The sequence below is a fragment of the Galeopterus variegatus genome, unplaced genomic scaffold, assembly GCF_000696425.1.
Source record: "Galeopterus variegatus unplaced genomic scaffold, G_variegatus-3.0.2 Scaffold1978, whole genome shotgun sequence".
Taxonomy (NCBI): domain Eukaryota; kingdom Metazoa; phylum Chordata; class Mammalia; order Dermoptera; family Cynocephalidae; genus Galeopterus; species Galeopterus variegatus.
In genome coordinates this window covers 69,384-95,890 of record NW_007728089.1, presented here as the reverse complement: position 1 = coordinate 95,890, position 26,507 = coordinate 69,384, and the positions used below count along the sequence as shown (strand labels likewise).

General features: G+C 42.6%; 1 protein-coding gene across 3 annotated transcripts in view; it reads left to right on the top strand.

Annotated features, from left to right (window-relative positions):
- Positions 1-26,507, top strand: part of EML1 (echinoderm microtubule associated protein like 1) — a 90,023-nt gene that overhangs the window by 45,549 nt on the left and 17,967 nt on the right. For 2 of the 3 annotated variants that reach the window (XM_008579905.1, XM_008579904.1), the window contains 13 exons: positions 5,005-5,033; positions 9,820-9,949; positions 12,153-12,302; positions 14,329-14,398; positions 16,130-16,240; positions 17,185-17,280; positions 18,991-19,125; positions 19,901-20,000; positions 20,187-20,341; positions 22,785-22,910; positions 23,185-23,316; positions 24,666-24,733; positions 26,309-26,397. In XM_008579905.1, the coding sequence (XP_008578127.1) occupies positions 5,005-5,033; positions 9,820-9,949; positions 12,153-12,302; positions 14,329-14,398; positions 16,130-16,240; positions 17,185-17,280; positions 18,991-19,125; positions 19,901-20,000; positions 20,187-20,341; positions 22,785-22,910; positions 23,185-23,316; positions 24,666-24,733; positions 26,309-26,397 (1,391 nt within the window). Of the gene's footprint in view, positions 1-5,004; positions 5,034-6,031; positions 6,089-9,819; positions 9,950-12,152; positions 12,303-14,328; positions 14,399-16,129; positions 16,241-17,184; positions 17,281-18,990; positions 19,126-19,900; positions 20,001-20,186; positions 20,342-22,784; positions 22,911-23,184; positions 23,317-24,665; positions 24,734-26,308; positions 26,398-26,507 lie in introns of all 3 variants that reach the window. The other variant, XM_008579907.1, reaches the window with a different exon arrangement.

The window sequence follows — 26,507 nt, the reverse complement described above, 5'->3', positions numbered from 1 at the left end:
TTTTACCATGTAAAAAAAAAAGCAAGTGCTTTAGACAATCACTGCCCCCAAAGTCCACAGTGAACCCTTTCAGGGTTTTTTTTTTTTTTTTTTTTTTTGGATGGCCAGCCAGTACGGGGGATCCAAACCCCTGACCTTGGTGTTATACTGCGCTGTAACCAACTGAGCCACCGGCCAGCACTCAGGGCTTTGATAGCATGTGACTTAGACCTGAGCGGTCGTAGGTGCTTTGTTGGTGTCAACTTCATCACTCCCTGGTACAAGAGTCTGACAGCTCAGGGTGGAACTTTTTCCTTAGGCCAACTCTCTAGTCTTCCCCTGCCATCTCCCAGATCCACCTACTGGTCTAGTGAAGGCTAAAGCTTATCTTGCATCCTCCACAAGGCCCTGGGGACTACTTATATCTGACAAAGTCCTTAGGATAGTCTCTGGAAGCAAGCAGCTCAAGGGAGCATGGAGCTAAGCTCTTTCAGCAAATCTCTCTCCTGCCAAAACAAACAGTAAAAACCGCACTGGATTGCAGTGCTATTCCTCGTGGAGATACTGGCCACTGTCTAATGCCAGAATAGCCCAGAGATGAGGGTTTGTTCACCAGAGGGGAATCCTTTCTCTCCTCTGGGCTTACTTCTGTCATAGGCTTCATGGGTGAGTGGGGATATCTTTATCGACTCCATACCCAGCAGGGGATAACAAAGTCTCACTCTGGACCTAGTGCTTATTCACACTTCCTCAAACAGAGCTGGGCATTCCCCCCACCCCCCAGGAACTGCACCCTAGCTGTTGAGGGAGTATTAAGACACCCACTTAATTTTTTCCATGTAGCTCATGTTAAGGAATGGGTAATCAGAGACAAATATATAGCACCTTGAAAAATGGTCATCTCCCATTCTAAGTGAATTCACAGCCCAAGCATGTTGTAAATGGTGCTGGCTGTGATGGGCATACTCTCAGTTCTAGTGTCTATGCATTCTGGAAAGACAGGTATTCAGTGTACAGCTCCAGTTAACTGATTCTGATGGGAGGCCATAGCATCTTTAATTTTGGGTCATTGTTACCATTACATATTCTGTGGGTTTGTCCTTCTATCAGTAGTTCAGAAGATTCATTGTCATCTCATATGTTTGTATTTATAAGACTTATCTGCATGAGTGGAATTACCATTTCCCAGGTACTCTTCTTGCCTTTTAGAAAAGATGGTGGTACGTCGGCAGGGATAATGTGCTCAAAAGTAAATGTACTATTTTTTCTATAAAATTTAACTTTCTAAAATAATGAAACATAGCAATACAGGTTGAGCGTCCCTAATACAAAAATCCGAAATCCAGAATGCTCCAAAATATGAAACATTTTGTCAAATATATGATTCTCAGAGAACATGCTTGTTGGAGCATTTTGGATTTCAGATTTTCAGATTAGGGATGCTCGACCATTATGTATTCTGCAAATATTTCAAAATCCAGAAAAAAATTGAAATCTAAAACACTCTGGTCCCAAGCATTTTGGATAAGGGATACTCAACCTGCAGTATATTTTCTAAATACAGTCATGAGCCGCCTGACAAAGTTTTGGTTGATGACAGACTGCTTATACAATGGTGTTCGGAACAATATAGCCTAAGTGTGTAGCCTCTGCTATCTAGGTTTGCACAACAAAATCACCTAATGACACAATTCTCAGAACGTATCCCCATCGTTAAGATGCATGACTGTATAATGCACCAAAAAATGATACGTAGTTTACAGCATAATTCCTTTTGGCACTGGCTGGTACAGGGACCTGAACCCTTGACTTTGGTGTTACAACACCACGTCCTAACCGACTAAGCTAACCAGCCAGCCCAAGAGCATGATTTAAAAAATATAAGTCATGGCTTTGGATCTCTGTACCAGCCAGCTGCCAACAAAACAAAACAAAACCAAAGAAAAACATAAGCACTTCAGTACCACCGGATACCTCAGTGACCTTCATTTGTTAACACTCATACCCCCTTTTTCTAATCTTTAATAGAAATCTCATTTTTCCTCTTACAGTACTTCAGTATCAGAAGCCCATAGAGGCTTCCCTATATCCAGAGTTCAAATTCCCCTATGGAGTTTCTCTAAGAGGACCGTAGTCCGGACTGCCTTTTTTCTATCTCTAGAAAAGTCCTGGACTGCTTATTTCTGGGTTCATGGCCTTTGCATCTCTCTACTTTTGTGATCGAAGTCATGACGAAAAAAAAAGTTTTTCCACCTTTTGGCTTCTCTTTGGTTGTTTCTGTAATTTGTAGATTTGCCTTGTAGTCTTTTGTTTCAGCTTTCCCTCCTCTGTGAATCTAAAAATCTAAGAATACCATATCTAAAATTTGGAGGCAATATTTCCCTTCTGCTCAGCACACAGATAATCACAAGAATGTCACTCCCACCCTAGCAATGAGAGCAAACCAGGTAATCTACAATGTCATAGCTATTTTAAGCTCACCATAGAGCAGAGGTCACAAAGTAGTATGATGAACTAAAATCGAAAAAGTGACAAGCCCCACTCAGGAGGGACAGGCCCCAGGGCTGCTCTCACCTCTGGCAGAGTGGCAGGAAGAGAAGGGAGGCTTCACAGAACGAGTGAGAGGAAAGCAGCTGAAACTTTATAGAAGGACTGACGCTGAGCGTGGACCGGCATGACAGCTCAAGATTCCTGGGGGCCCAGACACAATGGGGATCCCCCCAAACACCTCTTTTCCCCAGACCTCAGTGGGCCCTCATGACAGAGACTGGGAGCAGGACAGGAGTCCTGTTGTCTGAGGGCAGAGCAGGGACACCGAGAGTCCTCCACACCCTGGCTGTGCACTGAGTGCCACCCCCTAGGACCTTCTAAGGAGGGACAAGGAGAGCCGAGGGAGAGTCCCCAAGGGGTGGGTGCATAGTGAAGTCTGAGAGAAACCCCACCTGCCCTCCAGGCCTTACAGCGAGTCCAGGCAGCTGCTGTCTGCCTCCCCAGGGGGAGGCAGGCTTGCCCAGAAATAACCCCACCACTGCCCACTCAGCACAGATCCATGGGTCCTGCTGAGGTCTGGGGACAGGGAGAGCTGAGAGGGTCTCCCTACGACCCCCAGGTCGTACAGCAAGTCCAGGCAGCCCTGTCTGCTCTTCCAGGCACTGAGAAGATGGCGGGGAATAAAGCAGATCCCCACCCTCCTGGAGCTTACTTCCTAACAGGAGACACAAAATAAAATGATGGGCTAATAGTGCTGCAGAGAAAGATAAGCCAGTGGGGGAGGGCATGTGGGAAGCAGGGCCCGAGGGACTACGCGGAGAGCAGGGCGTCCAGGAAGGGCTGGCACGAAGTGGTCACACGCTGAGCCCAAAGCAGCGGCCACGGCTTCTGCAGGTCTGGCAGTACAGGAGGAGGGACAGAGCTGTGCAAAGGCTGTCACAGGAGCATGACTGGCAGGCTCACAGAGCAGCAGGGAACACGGAGTGACTGGAGCTCAGTAACTGAGGAGCAGTGGAGAGAGACAAGGTCAGGAAAATAGATGGATCGGGTGGAGATTGTATAGGGTCTTCTGTGCCAGGCTGTTAGGTTCAAAGGCTGAGACATGCTTTTATAGTAGTGTTTTCAATGACCATAGTTTAGAGTTTAGAAAACTAAACCTGTAGCAGATATCAACTACTTAAAACACATTTGAACAGTGTAAACCCCTTTTAAAGCATTAGCAAAGTAGTAGTCTCCCACTACCCCACCCCATGTCCTGCATGGAATGTTCTGGAAATCAAGAATATTTAGACATGGTATTATTTATTACATCATGGGATTAAGAATAATTTTTACTCATGGTGTTTTCCATTGTATTTCAAGTTAAAAATTAAGGAGAGGGCCGACTCTGTGGCTCACTCGGGAGAGTGCGGCGCTGGGAGCGCCGAGGCCACGGGTTCAGATCCTGTATAGCGATGGCCGGCGCAGTGTGGGCGACACCAAGCCAAGGGTTATGATCCCCTTACTGGTCACAAAAAAAAATTAAGGAGAAAATAAATAATATTAGGAATATATCTGCTTGGGTTTTTTTTTTTTTTTTTTTTTTTTAATAAGTACACGCAAAAAAAGGCATGTGCCTCTAGCAGTGTTGGAGGAGTGTTGAAGAAGCCAGTGTCCCTGCGGCTCTCATTGATTCCACGTGTCTCGTTCCATGTCTGAAAGCAGAAGGGAGGCTGGGTTGTGCAGTGGTGGCTGCTTATACTTCTGCACTCCCTGAGCATGCTGCCCTAGTCTGGAGTGGAGATGGTGGCATCTCTCTGCAGGTGGTCCATGGGAAGGTCCCTGACACGGAGTGGTGGGCCTGCAGCAATGGTCCCCTCCTGTCCCTCTGCACCTGGGGGCTCCCCATGGAAGTGTTTCTTGTGGGACAGTTGTGCCTGGGGATGACCTTAGTCACTCTGTCATGCTGTCCTTGAACCCTTTGGGGGTCTGGTTTCCAGGTGCAGGCACAGAGGTGGTCTCAGCCTGCTCGGTGGTGGGCGCCCAGGGTGGCCAGAGTCAGCAGTGGCACCCCCACGTCTCCCATGGATGGCTGAGCCGGAGGCCACCACGCCCTCTCGACTTCCTCAGAAGTCATCCGCCCACGAGATAAGCCCTGAAGGTCCTCACCCGAAAGATCTCTTGTCAGGAACTTGCCAGTTCTTCAAGTAATCTGTCAGAAGCATGTGGTTAAGAAAAACAAGCTTTTTATACATTGAGACAGGGCCGTTCCCATCTTGTCTAACCAGTTTTTTTCTCTCGCACTTATTTGTTCTCAAAACAAGCACAATTTTGGTGGTGAGTTAGGACCGCAGTCTCTCGCACCTAGTTTTGGACATTTTTGCTTATAGGTGTTCCTTTTTGTCATGGAATTGGTTTTGCTTTTCTCATTAACGTGTATGATTTGTGCAGCATTCCTGTGACAAACCAGGGCAGCTATTGATTGTGGAATCTTAAGGGAATGAGACTGAACATCCCAAGCGCCCTTTAAAAACTGTTTTTGGTTTATTTTCACAGCAAACCCAAGGAACCCGTATTCAGTGCAGGTAAGTCTAATTTCATTTTCGTATGGGTCCCCCACACTCTGTCAGAACTTGAGGGACGGAGAAGAGGCAGCTGTTTCAGGGGCCAGCCTTCCATGGCCTTGCAGCCTCTGGGCCTGTGGGACTGAGCGCCATCAGCGTGGTGCCTGGGAGGCAGCGGCCCAGTAACAGCAGCAAGACCACCCATAAAATGATCACGGAGATGAAACCCTTTGCTAATTCCCTCTAAACCCGATATAACACCTGTCAATAAGGGGGGAGAGTGAAATGCCACCCCCTGTGCTGTAATAGAAGTTGTAGATTAGGGCTGGCCGGTTAGCTCAGTTGGTTAGAGTGTGGGGTTTGGGTCCCTCCCCCGACCCCCCTACTGGCCAGCCACCATCTCCCCCTGCCCCCCCTAAAAAGACTCGCCTTTGTTATTCCTCCCTTAGTAACTGGGCTCCTGTCATCAACATTTATATTTATCTCAAAGGGAATGTCTCTGACGCAGCAAGTCATATAACTTTGTCTAAAAGTGGCTTTTCTTTTTCTGCCTATGATTTCCTAAACTGCAAACTAATAGTTCCTACACATCTTTCCATATATCTTTTTTTAACATATTTTATAATACGGTAGGTGCTTTTCTTAGCCTATTAACCTTATTTTAAAATGCATTTAAAATGCAAAAAAGTAGACAAGTATATAATTGGTTAAATAAATTCATTCCATTTTCATTTTTGCAGGCTTTTTTGTTAAATTCACAAAACGTAAAAGTCAAAGTCTTGTATTTATCAGCATGTGCTTTAGTGTTTATTTCATTTTCAGGAAGCATGACATTACTCACTGAAAATGTCATTGCCATAAGCTCGCAGGGCTGTATCCCCAGTGCACTTATCAGAATCCCTGAAATCTGTCCGGATTTTCCTACGGGGGGCAGGGTAGCGTCTCCAGCTGTGAGCTAGTGTGCTCCCAGAGCAGGCAGGCCAGTCTCTCTTGCAGCACTCCACCGTCTCTTTATCTAGCCCTTCTGTCTCTGTCTCCGAAATCACAAGGGAAACGCCGGGTGACACACTGCAAAGGTAGGCAGCGCCCTGAAACCTCATAGCTCTCTGAGCAAAGCTGTTACCCAGGCTACAGAAGCCTTTTTCATACAGGCAAACACATACTCTCCTTGTATGAAAATGTTTTTGTGATGCAAACCACTTCGATTTATTTTAAGTTAAAAGCATCCCTGAGCATTTACTTGGATGGGCTTTTATAAGTGGCTATAATTTGGATCTTGATTGATTATTGGCTGATTACAGGAATTTCTTAAAGTCTGTATAAACCTTAAGAGAGCTATAGGCAACCCCAGATGTCCCACGGTTTGACATGGTATCCTGCACTGCCGCTGGCCTCTCCCCACTAGTGCCTTTGGGTTTGGTGACTGTGTGCTGTTATCCTAACATGCCTGAAAAAAACATTGCTTCCCTGTGCTGCATCTTGATTTTAGATGTAGAACGTCTGAATTACCAGTACAAAACAGTGCCAAGGCTACAGTCAGTGCTTTTTTTGGCCTAGTCCAGTAATTTTAAACTGTGCAGTGAGTAAGCCTCAATCATAAGGATTCTTAACTAGCACATAACTACAATAGACTCAAGTAGATATTTCATGTGCATTGATTATATACATCTACAATGGGCTTTTTTGTGTGTTGTGGAAATGGCATTATATTTTTTTATTTCTAACCTATATTCTGTGAGTTTTCTGGCAGGATTGATGCATACCTTACAAACAAAGTTGATGGAATTGGGTTTGGGTCATACTCCCAAAAGACACAATCCTGAACACCATAATCCTGAACGCTATAATCCCGAACGTTAAAATCCCTAAAGTCTAAAATCCGAAAATCACAATCCAGATCAAAATCCCAAAATAGACTTCAAAATATAGTTACTGATCATGAAAGTTGGCCAGCTGTGTAGACTACCTCCAAGCACTTGCCCTTAGTCTATCTCTGTAATACACTTTTTCATGTGTTAAGTTTTCTTTTTAGTTTTTCTTTTATTTTTTTCCCACCATTTTAAATTGTCAGCATTATTTTTTACAATTGACTACCCTATGTATTTTATCTTCGTATCATTTCCAACAATGGATGTATAAATTGTATAAAGACTTTTAAAGAATTTTAATACATTTTTGCCTTTTTTGCAAATTAAAGACTTTTAGAGAATTCTAATTCAGTTTTTGCATTTTCCATGATAGTGTATTAAAATTGATTTGTATATAAGCATTATGAGTGTACGTAAAAACGTTGAAATTTCCTCAAAAAATGAAGTTATCCTTTTTGTACAAATACATTGTGAAAGATAAAATTTCTCCAGATTTCTGCTCCCAGGGCAACTGCACATGTAGGGGTGACCCATTACGGTTTTGATCAACCTCATCAAAAGACTGAGGCTGTCCGTCACAGTATTTCAGATGACTGCAGTTATAAAGCTGGATGCACAGATTACTGACCGTACTGATAGGCATTTATACGTTTTGTTTTTTGACCTGTTTCTTTATGAATATGGTTCGTCTGCTTGTAACTGTTATCCCCTTGCGACTGATTAGTATACCTGAATGTTTATGCTTACAAAAATATATGTTATTATTGTGTAAAGTGACCTATGAAGTTTTCTGTTGTGTTTTTACATCTTTCTCAAATAAATTCTCCTTTAAAAATATAAATAAATGTCTTCTAAGAATTTTTTATTTTTATTTTTATTTTTATTTTTTGTCCTTTTTGTGACCGGTCGCACCGCGCTCAGCCAGTGAGCGCATCGCACCGGCCATCCCTATGTAGGATCCGAACCCGCGGCGGGAGCACCACTGCACTCCCAGCGCCGCACTCTCCCAAGCGCACCATGGGCTCGGCCCTTCTAAGAATTTTTTAAATTATTTTTTCCAGAATTATGTTTTTGGGGTTTTGATCTTTCAGGATTGTGGTTTGGGGGATTTTAGACTTTAGGGATTTTGGTCTTTGGGGATTTCACCATTTGGCATTATGGTGTTTGGAATTGTATCTTTCAGGATTGTCATCAGCACTGTGTGAGGTCACTTTTCATTTACTTTAACTCAATCACTCCTGCCCCTCTTTTCACTAATGTCAGTGCTTTTACAGTCTTTGTTTGTGGTAGCCACACAGTCTGATGAGCTTAGATCCGGGTGAGGGGTTAAGGAAGGGACAAGGTTTCAGAGGAGACCAGCATGAGCGGAGGCACAGAGACAGGACAGGGTGCCAGTGGCAGAGACACTTCTGGCTGGAGAATCCTCATGAGGTGGTTGCTGCAGATGAGATTGTATGAGGTGAGAGGCTGGGAGGGCAGTCAGACCTGCTAGATTCAACAGATACAGGAGCAGGCAAAGGATTTTGCGTAGAGGAAGGACTCCATAAAATCCAGCTTGGGTCTTGATCGATTTAGCAGCAATACATAAGATGACCCTGGAGAGCGATAAGAGAGCCTGTGGTGATGGGGGCCTCAGATGGCCTAGTTCCAGGGCAGCTGGGGAGGGGTACAGCAGCATGGAAAACATCCTAATGGGAGGGATCAGTGGACCACAGTGACTGGCACGATGTATGCAGGGCGAAGGTGGTCATTTGTAGTTCTTACTTAAATCAAGCTTCATACACAGTGAAGAGTATATCACATGCATGCATTTAAGACCTGAGTGCATGTATACAGTAACATAAAACTGGGATGGCCTCTTAATTTTTAAGTGATACTGCATGTGTCATTGTTTGAAAATCCTTAGGAATAAGACTTACAAAACTAATTTGTAAATGTGGTACTTAATGGTACTGTAATTATTTTATGACTTTTTCTCACCAATGTCCTCTCTGTGAATGATTTTTCTGTTGAGTTATATACAGATATCCCCGGTTCCAACTGTCCAGTTTAAATGCCATTAAGGCCAGGTCCTTTGAACTGCAGTGAAGCATCAGAATTCAGCGAGTTCTGAGCAGAATTCATCAGGAGCTCACGAGACATTTCTTTGCTCTTACTATATCCTGAAAACTCTAGTTAATTAAACCCCAAGCTGGGTTTATTTCTAAGGTCCAAGAGTTGCCCCATGTCGTATATTATTGTTTTTTACTTTTGTCCCTATAACTTGTTAAAGTGTTAAAAGTTATTTTATTATAGAAATGTTTGTTCTACAAGTTTTGCTTCCTGATTTCTCTCTCTAATTGGTCTTTTGTTCTTGTTTTCCATTTCTAGCTTTTCTTTGAGCATTTTCCTTTTTTCACACATCCTAGCATGCACTACTGCTGGTTTTGTGTTCTTTACACTTAAAAGAATTGTCCAGCATAAAAGACACATAAAGACATTTTTACATTGCAGTATAACAAGCCAATTTTAATATTGAAAGATTCTTTATGAATTTTGAAATTGAGATTGTGCATACATTGAACTCAATCAAAATTGAAGTGGATTTCTTGTGTTACTTGTAATTTTGGGGGGTGGTATTTTCCCCTTCTGGTGATAAAGTGTAAGCACTAAAATCTTATGGAAAATAATTGTTGAGATTTAATTCCTTCCTGCCTTTTATAATTTCTTACATATCACATGTACTTAAGTAGGCAGAATGACAAAAGCAAACAAGATGCAAACTTTCATTTCAAACTGTTTAATTTTCTATGTTAGTTATTTTTTCCCTAGGACATTAACTAGAAATGACATAAAGGCAAAGGTTTCACTTTGCATTGAAAGACTGCAGAGGATGTAACATCTGTTTCCAGGTACCTGGGCACTGAAGTGTCCTACTGACATCTTTGTTCTTTTTGTAGAAGAAGGATATGTAAAAATGTTTCTTCGTGGACGCCCTGTTACCATGTACATGCCCAAAGATCAAGTGGATTCTTACAATTTGGAAGCAAAAGTAGAACTACCAACCAAGAGACTTAAGCTGGAGTGGGTGTATCCTTTATTCATTGATTAGATCTTAAACGGAGTTATCAGCTGATTAATGCTTGAAGTTTAGCTTAAGTCCTCTCAAGGTTTTAAAAAACTAAATGTTTTACTCTCATTTTTAAAAAAATTAACTTAACAAAATTGGCTATGTGTTAGAACCCAGTACAATATCCTAGCAAAGGAGGAGCTCCACAAGGCTACTGATTTTAGGGGAAACTGACTTATCATTCCTGAATGAAGAAATATTTGTGGTTCTTGCTCAAATACATATACATCATTTTCCTGAAGTTATTAAAATGTTATATGACTGCATGAATTATGGGGGGGAGGGAATCACTAGTTTCTGGCTAGAATTTTAATCTTTCTAAAAGAATAAAGTGAGTTAAAAACCTATAGTGAAGCCAGCTGAGTGAAAATAATCAAAAATGGGTAGACTTTAGGATTCTAGTAAGAAATAGTTGATTATTGTTAACAGAAGCTATCATGTACTTAGTCACCTCTTCAGGGACAGATGGAAAAGCTAGGAGGTTTATGTATTTATAAGGAAACAGCAGTGCAAATGCCAGAAAATATTGAACTTATGGATGAGAAAATGGGAATATCAGAAATTGAAACTAAACTGTGCTGACAAAAAGTTTTTAAAGCCAAACAAAGAGAGAGGGATACCCTGAAAGGAAGGTCTACCATTCTCCCCTAGACCAAGTAGGGACTTGGCCAGCCTTAGAAGCCCAACTTCAAGATGAACACTGACTTATTGAGGGGGTTATATAAGAATGCAAATACCAGAGGACTAAAGGGAGTAAAATGAATGGCACAAACAAAATTGGCAATGTAGCATAGATGTAATCCTACATTTAAAAAAAAAAAAAAAAAGCCTCCCTAAAAATTTAGGCCATAAAAATCAGAATCAACCATATAACTAACATTCTTGAAACAGAGCTGCAGGAGGCTTCACAGTGTGAGGTTTGGAAAAATGAGTTTCCAGGGGAAAATAACTGAAGGACTAGAAAATAGAACCTGTGGAAAAGGTGAATTAAATGTTGGGGTTTTTCCCTCCTATTTAATTCAATTTACTTATTAATTGCTTTAGAGGAAGTGTGCAGAGGCCACCTTCCAGTTCATGCAGATTTTAAAGCAGAGAGTAAAATCCTTTCTTTGCCCTCAAACAAATATTGAGTACCTGTTTGATACCAAACCCTGAACACAAATTAGAAGAAGTTGGTTTTTATTGAGGCTGTTGTAACTTCATTTAGAAGAATAACTATTTGAGATTATGGAGTTATATTTTTAAATGATTACCTATATTTACATTTCTCCCCCAAAATGCATTTTTTATTTTTTCAGATTCAGATGTCATAAGTGGTTACCTTGTACCTGTTTTGGAGTCTATTTGGGCACATGTAATTGAAGTGATTCAGCTTTTAAGTCAGTCGTGGTTTACTAAATGGTTAAATCAAGTCTGGAAAACATTATTCAAAACACATTTATTCAGCCTACTTCCTACTCACACTTTATAAGATTTAAAAAGGTTCACTTTGCTCCAAATAAATGGTATTTTTTTGCCAAGGTATTTTTAACATCCAAGTTTAAGTGATAATTTACTCTCAGAATAGTTTTCAAGGTTTGGAAGTATACATGCCAAAATTTTAAAAGGGGGTTAAATTATCTCTAAGGAGCTGGTGTAAGGGGGACCTACGTTTTTTACCTTCTACACATATGTGTGTGTGTCGTGAGTGTGTGTGTATGTTGTTTATACCCTTTACGAGTACTTTTATCATGCTAAAAAAATATATTTTTAGTAAAAGATTTAGCTCCTAGATTACAACAGGAAGTAAACTCATAATTGACTCAATAACTTTCTAAAAATAAATCCAAATCTTCATATTGTTCATATGTATTCATGCTACATTGATGACCATTTCCAACTTTTTTACATGCTTTTCAGGGCTCAGATACATTCAGCACTGAGTATTTGCAGGGTGATGTTATTTAAGTCAGTGAAATGGATAATAACCATGTAGTATTTTATCGCCTGTGCCTGTTGAATAAAGCTGATGTTTTGTCAGCTCTTAAAGGAAAAAAAAACAAGAATCTACAATATGCTGTGTACAAGAAATTCACTTAGCCTGTAAAGACACACACTGACTGAAAGTGAAGGAGTGGAAACATATATTTCATGAAAATGGAAACCAAGAAAGACAAGAAGTAGCTATACTTACAGGGGTCGAGACTGTCGTAATAACCTGTACTTGCTTCCAACGGGGGAGACCGTGTATTTCATCGCCTCGGTGGTGGTGTTGTACAACGTGGAGGAGCAGCTTCAGAGGCATTATGCCGGCCACAATGACGACGTGAAGTGGTGAGTCCTCGAGAGGTGTGATTGCTTTTACAGAAAGCGGAGGTCAGTACTGGGACGTAACTAAGGAGAAGAGAAGGGATCTAAGAAAATAGGATCTTTGGGGAAAACTCTTCTTCCTGTGCTCTGTGTTGTCTACTAGTTACCTGGCTCTGTAAGACTCTTGTCATTTTTAGTTTTCTATCATCATGACACATCATCTTTTTTTTTTTTTGTCTTTTTCCGTGTCCGGCAACGGATCGCAACCCTCAGTGTCACCCCCGTACCGGACAGGGACCGGCAACGGGATCGCAACCCTCGGTGTTGCCCCCACGCCTCGCTCAGCCAGTGAGTGGGAACTGGTCTGTATGTGGGATCCGAACCCTCGGCGGGAGCACCTCCACACTTCCCAAGCGGCGCACTAGCGCAGTGTGCCACCGGGCCGGCCCATGACACATCATCTTAACTGACCGCAAAACCTACACAATAGCTTCAACAGACGCCTGTTTGGAGGCCTTATTAACGCATTACGTGTTAAAGGTTTCTTTTTTTTTTTTTTTCCCTTTTTGTCTTTTTTCGTGACCGGCAACGGATTGCAACCCTCAGTGTCATGCCCATACCGGACGGGACCGGCAACGGGATCGCAACCCTCGGTGTTGCGCCCACACCTCGCTCAGCCAGTGAGCGGCTGGTCTGTATGTGGGATCCGAACCCTCGGCGGGAGTGCTGCCACACTCCCAAGCGGCGCACTATAGCAGTGCGCCACTGGGCCGGCCCTAAAGGTTTCTGATTTGGATCTTTACTTTTTAGTAAAATTGAAAATGTTTTGCCTCGTGTTTACAGCTGGGTCTGCTATTCCTGTAATTCATTTATAGCTTTTGGTGAGGATTTTATGTATCTTGCAAGAATGGATGGATAGGTGGACAGATGGATTTATGTATTTCTATGTCTCCTGGGTCCCTGGTCAATGATAAAAATCCTGTTGGCAAAAGATGATGCCTTTTCTATTTAATGCACTCAAAATTACTTGTTCTTTTTTTTTTTTTTTTGGTTTTTGGTTTTGGTGGCTGGCCGGTAAGGGGATCCATGCCTTTGACCTTAGTGTTACCAGCACCATGCTCTCCCAAGTGAGCTAACCAGCCAGCCCTCAAAATGATTTCTTAATAAAGGTGGTAGACTAACTGGTTCTGAGATTGAAACAGTATTTTCCCACTAAAGGATGCTTTTCCTTAAGTTTGAAAATTCTCAAAAATAAGGGAATTAAAATGAAATGAAATTGGTACTAGTTGTCTAAGGTCATTGGAGTACTTAGAGAATTTATTGTGAGTCTGTAAGAAATTAGGCATTATACATTTCTATTTAAATTTTCAACTAGATTACATTTGATTGAGGGAAAAGTAAAGCTTACCTTTAAGGTGTAGGTATTTTATAAGTTGTTGCTTTGCCTCACACGGATTTATCACCTCTCTTCTCCTGGGTAATGGAGCCACAAAAAGGATTACTCAAAGCTCATTTCTTCCAAGCAGTGAGAGACCCCAAAGGGGTTAATTTCCTGGAACCCTCAAGAGAGAGGCATTCCTTCCTTGGGAAATTAACCACAAACCGGGGTTCTCTCCCCACATTTATTCTCCAGACCAGGAAGTTACAGGAAAAGAACGTAGGTGGGGTTATGGCTAAGTATAGTTTAACAGGATAGGCTGGTAACATCAGTAAAACAAGCAAAGTGACATTCCATAATGCAATTTGAAAAGGTTGAGTCGATCCACCAACAAAAGCTTGATCTTAGCAAACACTTTTTCCCTACAGCAATTTCCCCAGTATTTTACATATCAGTCAAGTAACTTGTCTGTCCTTGAGCCAGCAACTTTGCTGTGTTACAAAGACTTTAGCCTGAGGAAAGTTTCCTGTCTTTCGCAAGGTTAACATTTCTATATGTAATTCCAAAAGGTTAGGCTAAACCTGAGACTACAGGGCTTTGGAAAATAGGACCTGTGAAATACATTTGCTTTATAAATGTTGATATACCCCTCAATAAGTACCCTTTTTTCAGCCTAGCAGTTCATCCTGATAGGATCACGATAGCAACAGGACAAGTCGCAGGGACATCTAAGGATGGAAAGGTATGTTATGTTGTGTTTGTATTTGTGTGATGAAATGGTAACATGAAGTAATCTTCTGAAAATATTTTGCTGATGAGGAGAAGACTTCTTAAATATGGGACCAGTACCTGACTACTTCTGAATCCCTCACTTGAATTTTTCATTGCAAATTAAGTCTTACAGTGACCTTAAAAATCCCTTGAGCTCACCTTAATTTTAGCAAATTTTTAAATAGCACTGTTCTTGTCAAAGAATTCACTAACTTTTAAAATACTTATTTACATACATGTTAAGCATTAAAATATGAAGGTACACATTTAATAAATAAAGTTAAAATCATAATAAGTAATCATTTGAATATGGGGCATTTTCCCTCTTCAGCAAATTTCAGGCACCCTTTTTCATGAACACCCTGTAAACTTGACTTGAGTCCGTGGAGTTTGTGTCTGTGTGCAAGTCACAAAAGCCACTAGGAGGTTTCTAGCACACATCATGTAAGCACTTCAGCAAGACTTTAATTTGTATTTTAAGGGATGAGAGAGGGAGCAAGTAGAATTCAATAGAAAACAGTACAAAACTGGTTACTTATGTATCACAGTCTGTGGTCATGTCTTTTTCAAAACTCTTTGTAGCTTTTTTGATATCTACTTTTATGTAGCTTATTATTGCACAGTATATTATCAGAAACTTATTACATTAAGTACTTACATTTTTATCAACATGTTTTGTTCCAGAAAATATTAAATATTTTAATAACATCGAATTCTTTAAACCTTATGCTCTTTTCCATTAAAATTCTACACTTGAAAGAGGTAAGAGGAATAATGGAAGTCAGCCTACTGTTATGTAAATTCACATAAATGGAACAGGTCTTTATCTTTTTGTTTTTAATGTTAAATGGCCTTGAAAAGTTCTTTGAAATTAGTAGTAAAATATTTGTTCCTCCCTCTAGTGGCTTAAAAGGGTATTTCAGTTTCCCGCACTGGAATTGAATCAGAACTTGAGAAATGTTTTGGCTATCTGAGCTAATCCTTTCAATTTGCCTATGGAGAAATCCAGAGAGGCCAGGTGATCAGAGGCAAGATTGAACTAAAACCCAGTTCCCCTACTGCCTAGTCTGTCCCCAGGTACAATGCTAGGACCTTTCTTGTTGATAAATCTGCTCATTGCTCTATGATGCTTTTTCTTCTATTAAGGAAGAGAAAAATTAGTATAAATTATCCAGGGACACAGTTGAGAGGGTTTTGAACAAATTGTAACAATTCTCAGTTTTATTTGTGTATAGCTGATTACCTGTTTCGCTCTTATGGGGCCCAAGAATGTTAAGCTCTTAATACCATTTGGTGGTGATGAACTTAGACATGCTGACACCTTAGTGACAAAACAGACTTTAAAAGAATAATCCTTATATGAGATTCCATTTTTCTTGTCATTTTTCATTTCTAAAATCCAGACACATCTAGATATACAAATTAGAGTATCGATTCTTGGAGTACAGTAGTCAAGAACTGGCTGTTCAAAATTTTAAATTGGGTGGACCCCACCTAAATGTTAAAGTGGTCACAGGGCCCATAATCTCCTGAAGCCATTGGGAATCCTTTATTTATATTAAAAGGCGTACTCCTGTAATACAGAAAAAGGCCTTTTGTTTTGACAGAATGGAAGTTAGTGCCCAAGTAGTCTTGTAGCTTCAAGGTAAAGATAAATTTGCGTAACTGTCACAATTGATGACTCTGTGTTTTTTTATAACAGCCATTGCCCCCACATGTACGCATCTGGGATTCTGTGACGTTGAATACTCTGCATGTCATCGGAGTAGGTTTTTTTGATCGAGCCGTCACCTGTATTGCGTTCTCAAAATCTGTAAGTGGGAGCTCTGCGCGTGTCACAGTCTTTGTCCATAGGAGAAGAGAATCAGATTAGGGTTGAAGAGGGAGAGACTTACCCACACGAAAACCACCCACGTGCATGTGCAGATGTGAACTGAAGCATTCCTGCTTACCAGGTCCCTCATTCAGAGGTCACACACACGTCTTGCCAGGGACACATACTTCCAATCAAACATTTCCAGCCGCATAAACTTGGTGATGAAAAGAGGCCCCCCCGGGGGCATTGTCCTCACTTTCTCTAAGGCTTTGTCTGCTCTGGCCTTGAATTTCACCTGCCGCCTTCACATGTGGCTCCACAGGGACTGGATGGGGCCCCGTGGTCTTCAGGTGTTGTAAGGGTGTGCAGATTCAACACGTCCACCCTAGTGCTCTCTTAAACCACTTCAGCAGTTCTGAAACACGTTTATCGCCTTCACATGTGGCTCCACAGGGACTGGATGGGGCCCCGTGGTCTTCAGGTGTTGTAAGGGTGTGCGGATTCAACACGTCCACCCTAGTGCTCTCTTAAACCACTTCAGCAGTTCTGAAACACGTTTATAATCACACGCACATGTTCACATCAAAATACCTTGTGTGTTCACGCCCCCAGGGCTTCGTTCACTAGCCCTGTCCACAGCTGGTAATAGACCACTATGCTGTGCCTGCTGCGGGCACTGTCTCCTCCAGGAGCGGGGCCTCTGAGCCCCTTTGGGGGCTGGTTCTCGTGGAACTCGATGGAGAAGAGCCAACCCTTCCCCCTGATCCTGTCCCTTCCTCATCCCACGTTCACACTCTCCCTGTCTGGCCAAGAAAGCAGGTCGCAAAAGCAGTGGAGCAGCGGACTCTTTATTAAAAGTAAAATGACTGTTCATTTTTAATCTTGTTCAACCCATTTTATTCTCAAATGTAGTCTCCCTGTGAATAACTTTTTCTTTCCAGAATGGAGGAAGCAATCTCTGTGCTGTGGACGACTCCAACGACCACGTGTTGTCTGTGTGGGACTGGCAGAAAGAAGAAAGACTGGCCGATGTGAAGGTTTCACTCCCAGACTCACACTGGGCCGTGTCCTGACTTTCCCACTAGGAGCTGCAACGGCACAGCCTGCAGCCTCCTCCCAGTGGGCTCCAGGACACAGCTGCCCTGTCTGTCCTGGTGGGCTGCCCATTCCCACCCCCAGCCCTTGGGCATGACACCCTCACCTTAGACGCTTCCTGCCCCCTGTCCTCCCCCATAGGACTCTGTTCCCCAGTCCTGTCAGGGTTTTTCCTGTCTTTACAATGCCTGTGAGATTTCTTCCTCCTCATTTCACACCCACTACCCTTTTAATTCACTCAGTGTTTATTTGTTCACTTTTTCTTTAATTTGCCTGACAAATGCCCACTGTGTGCCCACCTGATGCAAGGAGGCACTGGAGGTGTGGTCATGAGCAGTGCACCCGCTGCCTCTCCCCTGGAAGGGCAGAGCGTGGCAGGGCCACCAGCACGGGGGCCTGTCCACAGCAGAGCCAGCGCCCCTGGCCAAATCCCAAGTCACTCCTTGTAGGATTCTTCTTGCAGTGGTCCCCTTTGACAACTTCTTCTACTGCCTCCAATCCATTTTGCACAATACATCACATGAACTTTCTTTTAGCCTCCTGATGTTTTTCTCCTATTAATGTCATCGTTGGATCTCTATTTTTATAGAATTGACTTCAGATTTCTCATCCTGGCATTCATTAACCTTAGATAACCTTCCTTACCTAACATTAGAATTACCATTAGATAACCTTACTTACCTTCTTTTCTCTCTGTGTGTCTGGGCTGCAGGCCTAATATTCTAATCGGGCGTGCTTCCTAACCCCTGTTTTCATGCCATAGCCCTGCTGTCTAATATTCGGGTCAGGCATTTAAGGTCTCGCTATGTTGCTAGGTTGGAAGCAATCAGAGGCAAGTTATTATCCATTTCTAAGAGCATGTAACTGAATTATTAACTAGAAGCAACAGTCAGGGCTAGCGTTAGCAAACCAGGGTGCAGGTCCTGGAAGTCAGGACATGGGTGGAGGAGGGGTGAGGTGACACCCAAGAGCCAGGCCCACCACACAGAGCCCCAGGCTGGGTCACTGAACCACAAGCAGAGCCCAAGGAGCTAGAACCAGGAGGGACTGAGGGGTGAGGTGACACCCAAGAGCCAGGCCCACCACAAGGAGCCCCAGGCTGGGTCACTGAACCACAAGCAGAGCCCAAGGAGCTAGAACCAGGAGGGACTCCCAGGGGAAACAGGTCAGCCAGTCAGTCAGGAACGATGGAGCTGGATAAAACCCAGATTCCAAGGCCCTTCTCAGGAGACTTTAATCACAGATGGGGGTGAGGCCTAGATATCTGCATTTTAACACACATTAGGTGATTCCGTTGAGAACAAATGCTTGCAATTTTTAACTCGCCTCCTGCTCCTAACCCACCCCTTCAGCAAAGCAAACTGTGTGCCTGGTCCATGCCCGGTCAGGTGAGAGGCCCGGGCATAGAAAGAGGACTCTGAAGTGCCCTAGTCCTCAGGGGCTCACAGTCCAGTGAAGGAGACAGACGAGGAGGGGAAGTTAAGGCACACGGCCAACAGAAGTTTAATGTTTACAGCAAGATGAATTCAATAGGAAGAAAATCAAGAAGCATAGTGCTTGGCTTGAATGAGTTTTGTGTGGTTCAGATTTTATTTATTTTCTTAAGTATCTTAACAGATCTGAGGCATTTGATTCTCTTGTTTTTCTTGAAGTGTTCTAATGAAGCTGTATTTGCTGCGGATTTCCACCCCACGGACACCAATATCATAGTTACCTGTGGAAAATCACATCTCTACTTTTGGACACTAGAAGGGAACTCCCTTATTAAGAAGCAAGGATTATTTGAGGTAAAGTTAAACTATATTTTTTGTTTTATTTTTCCCTGAGGGGTACATGTGATTGGCTAGATTTTAAGGGAGCTTTGAGGTGTCTCTGTCTTGACATTGGTTTTAATGGCAGATGTGTGTGGGGGGGTACATCTGGGGGAAGCGTGGAGTGGGAAAGACTCCACTGGGATCTCTCACATAGTTGGGGAGCCCCTCAAGTCTTGTGGCTAACACTGCTGAGGTCGTGAAAGAAGGAGGGGGTGCGCCAAGGAGAAGGTTGATGCCCAGGGGGCAGAGCCTCCGCCCCAGCATGGCTGGCTGCAAAGAGCACACGGAGGAAGAAAGCACTTGGGAGGACGGGCAGCCTGTCTTTGCAAAGGATGAGAGAGAAACTCTGTGCCTCTGTCTGGCCATTTGGGGGCCTGGTGAAAGCAGTGGGAGACAACACTTTTTACAGAGGCTGATTTAGAGGCCCCCTTTATTCTGGTGCAAGGGCTCTAATTCTTAAGGCTACAGTCATGACAATACAGCACGACCCTTATCCCCCTCCAGCACCCTACTCTGCCTGGACTGTGTGCAGCCATGTGATTCCGCAGCCATTTGGAGTTGCCAGGAATTTCTTTCTCTTAGAGCAGTTCATCTCATGGCCTAAGTTACATAATGGTAGATAAAAGTGGAAGACGTGCGGGGTGGTGACAGAAGCTTGACACTATTCAGTTTGGGATTACTGTGGTTCTAGAGATTATGAATACAAATAAAAGGAGGATTAAATATATATGTTTGCTACATTCTGCAGAAACAAGAAAAGCCAAAGTTTGTCCTCTGTGTGACTTTTTCTGAAAATGGTGACACCATCACTGGAGACTCAAGTGGCAACATTTTAGTATGGGGAAAAGGTAACAAGTGATTGTTCACAGAGCCAATGTTTTTGGTCATGTTTTAAGTAAGAAGCCAAACGTGACTTTTGTAAGAATTGTCTATTAATATAACTTAGAGGAATACAAAAATGAAATGAGATTTGCAAGTGGGAAGAGGCGCGCTTTTTGACAATGTACTAATGATGGTTTTCTTGGTGTGTTTAGGTACGAATCGAATAAGCTACGCAGTTCAAGGGGCCCATGAGGGTGGTATTTTTGCACTTTGTATGTTAAGAGATGGCACACTGGTATCAGGAGGAGGGAAAGATCGAAAGCTCATTTCCTGGAATGGAAACTATCAAAAACTTCATAAAACTGAGGTAGGTCAACAAACACTACTATTGAAATTCATTTTGAACCTTAAACTGTTATCCTAACCAGTTTCCTCGTTAGTATGAAATCTTTAGCTTACAGTTTTGAACGTTGTTTAGATGAAATCATACTTTATGGAGGTATCAGATTTTATTAAAATCATGGAGGCAGTTTAAGTACAACTACTGAAATGGAATTAGGTTTATAAAATTTGTGGTTGTAACACACTTCATATTTAGGATATTTTTATATTAGAACCAATCTCAATTTTCCAAGGGATTATTATGTACATTTTGATTTATCATTAAAATCTTTCTTTTTTCACTTTAATTTCCAGCGTGTTATTCTGGAGACATTACTGCTCTGATTACACTAATATTTATTGAGTATCTACTTAGTCATGGCTGTCTGCTGAGTGCCAACAGGCTCCCTGGAGCTCTAACTGCCTTTGATAGGCACGTCACCTCCTTGTTACCTAGTCGGCAGCTCTGCACCCCGGTAGGAGACATAGGCAGGAAATCTAATTTTCCCTCTACACACTCAGTGAATTTTCTCCCCTAGGTTCCAGAAAATTACGAGCAGACAGATTGCAAAACTGTCATCAATCTGAAGGGCAGTGCTCTTTATGCCTAGTGTAGAACGGACACGTTTTTGGACTTTTCCGACTTCTGAGTGAGATACACACAACACCCTTACACATCACATAGAGAGCTGCATGGCACCCTTCTTTGGGAGAAGGAAGATGGGTTCTGGTGATGATTGCTCTTCATAGAGGAAGGCCTTCGTTGCAGCTTTGAAAATCATGTTCCCTTTCAATTTAGTTGTAATAACATTTTTAATAAGATTTGACCAGCATTTGATTGAATGTGTCATAAATTGCTAGAGTCATAGACATACTAAATTATATTAAATGATAATTTAATATAATTTAAACTATAGTTATTAAATTATAGCTGTAAAGAAGCTCCAAAGCCTCATCTAGCATCATGGAGATGACTCAGCACTTGTTAGGGCCTGTGATTCCTCTTCATTAGCATGGCTCGTCACTGCTCTTGCTAACAAAGCACACTAGAGAGGGGATTTGAGGGGATTTGTATGAGAGCAGGCTGCTGCTTATCATTGTGGGACTGCAGCGCCCACCCTCAGCCTGCCTGGGTTGAGCTGCAGAGCTTGTCCTTTTTATAGTGCAAGAACTTCGTTGACTTTATCGTAGCAAATTGTTCTTAGTGGGTATATTTTGAAATTCTTTTTCTTAACATTTAGATTATTCCATACACTAACCAGCAAGAACAATGGATTTTAAAACTAAAGAGAGCGGGGCCAGCCCGGTGGCGCACTGCGCTAGTGTGCCGCTTGGGAAGTGCGGCGGCGCTCCCGCCGAGGGTTCGGATCCCACATACAGACCGGTTCCCGCTCACTGGCTGAGTGAGGCGCGGGGGCAACACCGAGGGTTGCGATCCCGTTGCCGGTCCTGGTCCGGTACGGGGGCGACACTGAGGGTTGTGATCCGTTGCCGGACACGGAAAAAGACAAAAAAAAAAAAAAGCTAAAGAGAGCAATGTTGCCAAATAATTTACCATTTTAAGTTACAATGTATCTTTAGGAACTCTCGTTATAGCAGTGTCATAGTGTTCTTTACTTTCCAAATTTTATCTGCTACTGCTATCAGAAGTTATAACAAGTAAAGAGTAAACTAACCAGTAGTATTCCTTATTTTTTAATTCTGTCAAGAAAAATTCTTTTTTTTTTTTTTTTTTTTTTTTTTTTGTCTTTTTTTTTTTTCATGTCCGGCAACGGATTGCAACCCTCAGTGTCGCGCCCGTACTGGACCGGGACCAGCAACGGGATCGCAACCCTCGGTGTTGCGCCGCCCCTCGCTCAGCCATGGAGCGGAAACAGTCTGTATGTGGGATCCGAACCCTCGGCGGGAGCGCACCACCGCACTCCCAAGCGGCGCACTGTAGCATGCGCCACCGGGCCGGCCCCCAAAAATTCTTTTTTTTAAACAAACCCTTGCTGATTCTTCTAAGACGTATAAAAATACTTAAAATGATTGTACTTTAAAATTGAGGTTTGAGGTTTTGATTATTCACTCAACAACTGAGTGTGGTATCTATCTATCTAAAACTCTTTGTCTCTGGGGCTGACCCTGTGGCTCACTCGGGAAAGTGCAGCGCTGCTAGCACCGAGGCTGTGGGTTCGGATCCTACATAGGGATGGCCGGTGCGCTCACTGGCTGAGCATGGTGCAGACCACACCGTGCCGAGGGTTGCAATCCCCTCACTGGTCAGAAAAATAAATAAATAAATAAAATAAAACTCTGTCTCTGTCTATCAGCATGACATGATAGGAGCTTTCAGTATGATGTGTAAACAAGTATTTGGAATGACTGAGCTAACAATTTAATGACATTTTAAATCTTGTCTTTTCGTATGACTCTTTTCAATGCAGATTCCAGAACAGTTTGGTCCAATCCGAACAGTGGCCGAGGGCAAAGGCGACGTGATCTTGATAGGCACGACGAGAAACTTTGTCCTGCAGGGCACTCTGTCGGGGGACTTTGTGCCCATCACTCAGGTGCGGTCCCGTTAAGCAGGCCCACCAAGCACTTTGATTTTGTATTATATCAGAATATAATCAAGCATTACAAGGAGGCGATAATTCCTGTGTTTTAAACCGAGATAACCTTCCTCCACTTCGGAGTTTCATTTGCTGCCATGAGTTCAGTGGGGGACAGAGAGACTGATGCGGTGGTCATGCAGTGGGCATGAAGCCGTGGTTCATCCTCCTTAGGGCTCCTGTGTGGTGATGGAGGTATCTCAGAGCTTCTGTGTGTCTCGGTTCTTTGTAGGGTCACACTGATGAGCTCTGGGGACTGGCCATCCATGCCTCAAAACCTCAATTCTTGACCTGTGGTCATGACAAGCATGCCACTCTCTGGGATGCTGTTGGTCACCGGCCTGTCTGGGACAAAATAATAGAGGTAAATATACACGTTATATTTCCATTTTTCTTATGCAGATTCATCTGGAACATGTTCTTTTTTTTTTTTTGCGTGAAATTAATCGTGATATAAAATTGTCCCAAAGCAAATGTCATTCGATGCACGTTATATTTCCATTTTTCTTATGCAGATTCATCTGGAACATGTTCATTTTTTTTTTTGCGTGAAATTAATCGTGATATAAAATTGTCCCAAAGCAAATGTCATTCGATTTATCTCTTTAAGATTGCATTGCTTTGAACAGTGTCTTGAGTTGTCTTATCCATGTAACTCTGAAGTTTACTCCTGAATTTTTGGACAGCAAGTTAGCTTTTCTGAGTTGGTTGTTAGGTTTTCCGAGTGCAGTCTCTTAACTGCCTTAAATGCTGAGAAGTTCTTGTTATGAGCCTGTTTACAGTGTACCCTTTGAAGGAGGATTTACAAGTGTACTGAAACCATACAATTTATGTCTACGTTTTCAGTTTGATGGTAAAGGTAAAGCATAAAGTCAGCATCTCTGTGACCTTTGCAAAAGAAACTCAGATTGCACATCAGGGTGTTGAAATATCCCTTTCCTACATGTAAAACAGTCATGTGTTTCTTGAGCGCTGACTATTGGCCTGCCAAGCTCTGCATATGTTTTAAGCATAATCCTTTAAGCAGCCCAGCAGGTGGAAGTTTTGGGCTTTTTTTTAACTCTGATTTTATTGATTGGGAAATTGAGGTTTAGACTAGTTAAATAATTTGCATGGTCACTAGTTAGTAAGTGACAGAGCTAGTGTTTACACCCAGTCTAGTCTGACTCCCAAACCCACACTTTCCACTGTATCATACGGAATGAGTCAAAAGCACATTCCATGTTTCTGATGCTTTCAATGATATACATGATCCCACTGAAGGAAATAGCCCCTCAGGAGACCTTCTCATCACCCTTTCATCCCAGCAAGGATGCTGGGTCCGAGTTTCAGCTCTCCTTCCCTTCACTTGCCGAGCAGGTGTGCCGAGGGGTGCCCGTCACTGGTGGCCAGCTCAGCACCCAGATGGAAGAGCCCGAAGGGGCTGGGTTCTGTGAACCATGATTTTGAAGAAAAGCATTTACTTGTTTGTCTTTATTTTCATTACCATAGATGTGAAAGGATATGGCAAAAAGAGAAATTCTAAAAGGATAAAAATTTAGCATTATTGAAATGTGACATTCACTCAGTAGGAAAACATTTTCCTCTCTCAAGAAAAAAGAGACTTTCAAACAGAGCCATATAGCTCTAAGGAATTAGAGCTGTGCATGTGTCTGTTTTATGCTATAGTGTTGTATCTGTCCATCAATTTACACTTCCTTTAAAATATTTTAGGATCCAGCTCAGTCTTCTGGTTTTCATCCTTCAGGGTCTGTGGTTGCAGTTGGAACACTAACCGGGAGGTGAGTTCATACCAGCATGGCTTTGTTTTCAGTGCTTATGGAAATGAAGCTTGTTACTTGTATTTCCCCAGGGACAGGCACGGTTCGGTCTTGGCTATGTCTTCTCAGCCTCATAGGTAGCAATATCTTAAGAGGAGAGCTCCATGTATCCAACAGCATTCTTTATGAAAATGTTTGCATAGTGACACACACGCATGCACACATGCACACACACACCCCATGTTCCATTTGACTCTTTGGGACAACTGAAGCTTCAAACTCAGCAGGTTCCCACCCTGTGATGACTGGTGACAGCCAGGCTAGAGGCAGGTGTCGCCATCGTCCACCTGCTGACTGTGCGTGGCAGGACAGGGTGACTGCTCGGGATCACAGACAGCGTCCTGGGGTGGAAGAGAGAATACGTGACCTAATTCCTTCCCTCTGTCTATGCCTCCCGCATCTCCAGTGCTAGGACCAGATGCTCCTGATGCTGTCGATTTAACAGGACTTTTGAAAGGCATATTCTAGTGTGCCCCAGTCTGTTTCTTCCATTTCAGCCTGTATGAAGGTTAAATAGCACATAAAGGTAAATGGTTGTTCAAGATGCAAGGAATCAAAGCTGAGAAGCAAAATCTACATTTCAGTGGGGACAGGAAGTCCACACGATGAGTGGTAATGGTTAGGGCCACATGGAAGACAAGAAAACAGTCACTATGCCTCAGTAGACATGCCGATGGATGTTAAGTCATCTCGGTCTGAAACTGCAGCAGCAAGGAGCCTGCATTCCTTGTCATCCTTGAAAACACTGGGTCCTACTTACTGCCACCACTTGATAATACAATGGGTAGGAGAGTTGGATCATTCTGGCATTTAACAGACCTTTAGTGAGAGCTGCGACCTTATCAGAGGATACAAAGCACTTCCATTTCCACTATCATTTGACTTTGACATTGAGCCTGCAAAGTAGACCTGAACTCTTATCCCCTATTTACAATTGCAAAAACTGGGCCCAGAGAGGTTAAATTCGAGGAGTAGTCCTCTACTCGCCTTTCTTCATTCTCTCTGTCCTTTCTTTCACCCGTTGGTTGCATGACAGCATTCGCAGAAGGTCTGGACTCTCGGCCACCTGTGCTTGCACAGCATGGTTCAGAATATCACTGCCCCCCTGAGTTGTCCCAGCCTGTCCTCCTGGGCTTCTCCCTGTGTCAAGTCTCTGGGTGAGCTCTTGCACATGGTCTTTTGCCACCTCCTCTGACCACAGGCCCCAGCACTAAGTGTTGGCCACCTTCTCTGCCCAGGGCCTTCTCTCTTTCCATATGTAAATGACAAAACACGAACACTGAAAAACCATGTCATACCATTGATAAGCAAATAGTTTTGAATGGTAGCCAATATGCCATTCCATTTTGTAGGAAAAGCTTGTATATAGGAAATTTTCTTTAAATAAAAGCTGGGAATAAGCTTTCTTGTTAAGCAAACACAAAGTATTTATTAAGCCCTTATGATTATTAGTTTTTCATAGTCTCACTATTGTAATAGTCTTACTTCATTTTCTCACTGAACAACTTATTGTGCTTTTTCTCATGTTTACAACAGGTGGTTTGTGTTTGACACAGAAACAAAAGACTTGGTCACCGTTCACACAGATGGAAATGAACAGCTTTCTGTAATGCGTTACTCACCAGGTTAGAAGACAAACCATTCACTACTTTACAGTTCCAACAGAATTATGAAATTATGTATAAATGTCCTTAAAGAAAAAATTTCATAAGCCTCCTCAGAGCGAAATTCAAAT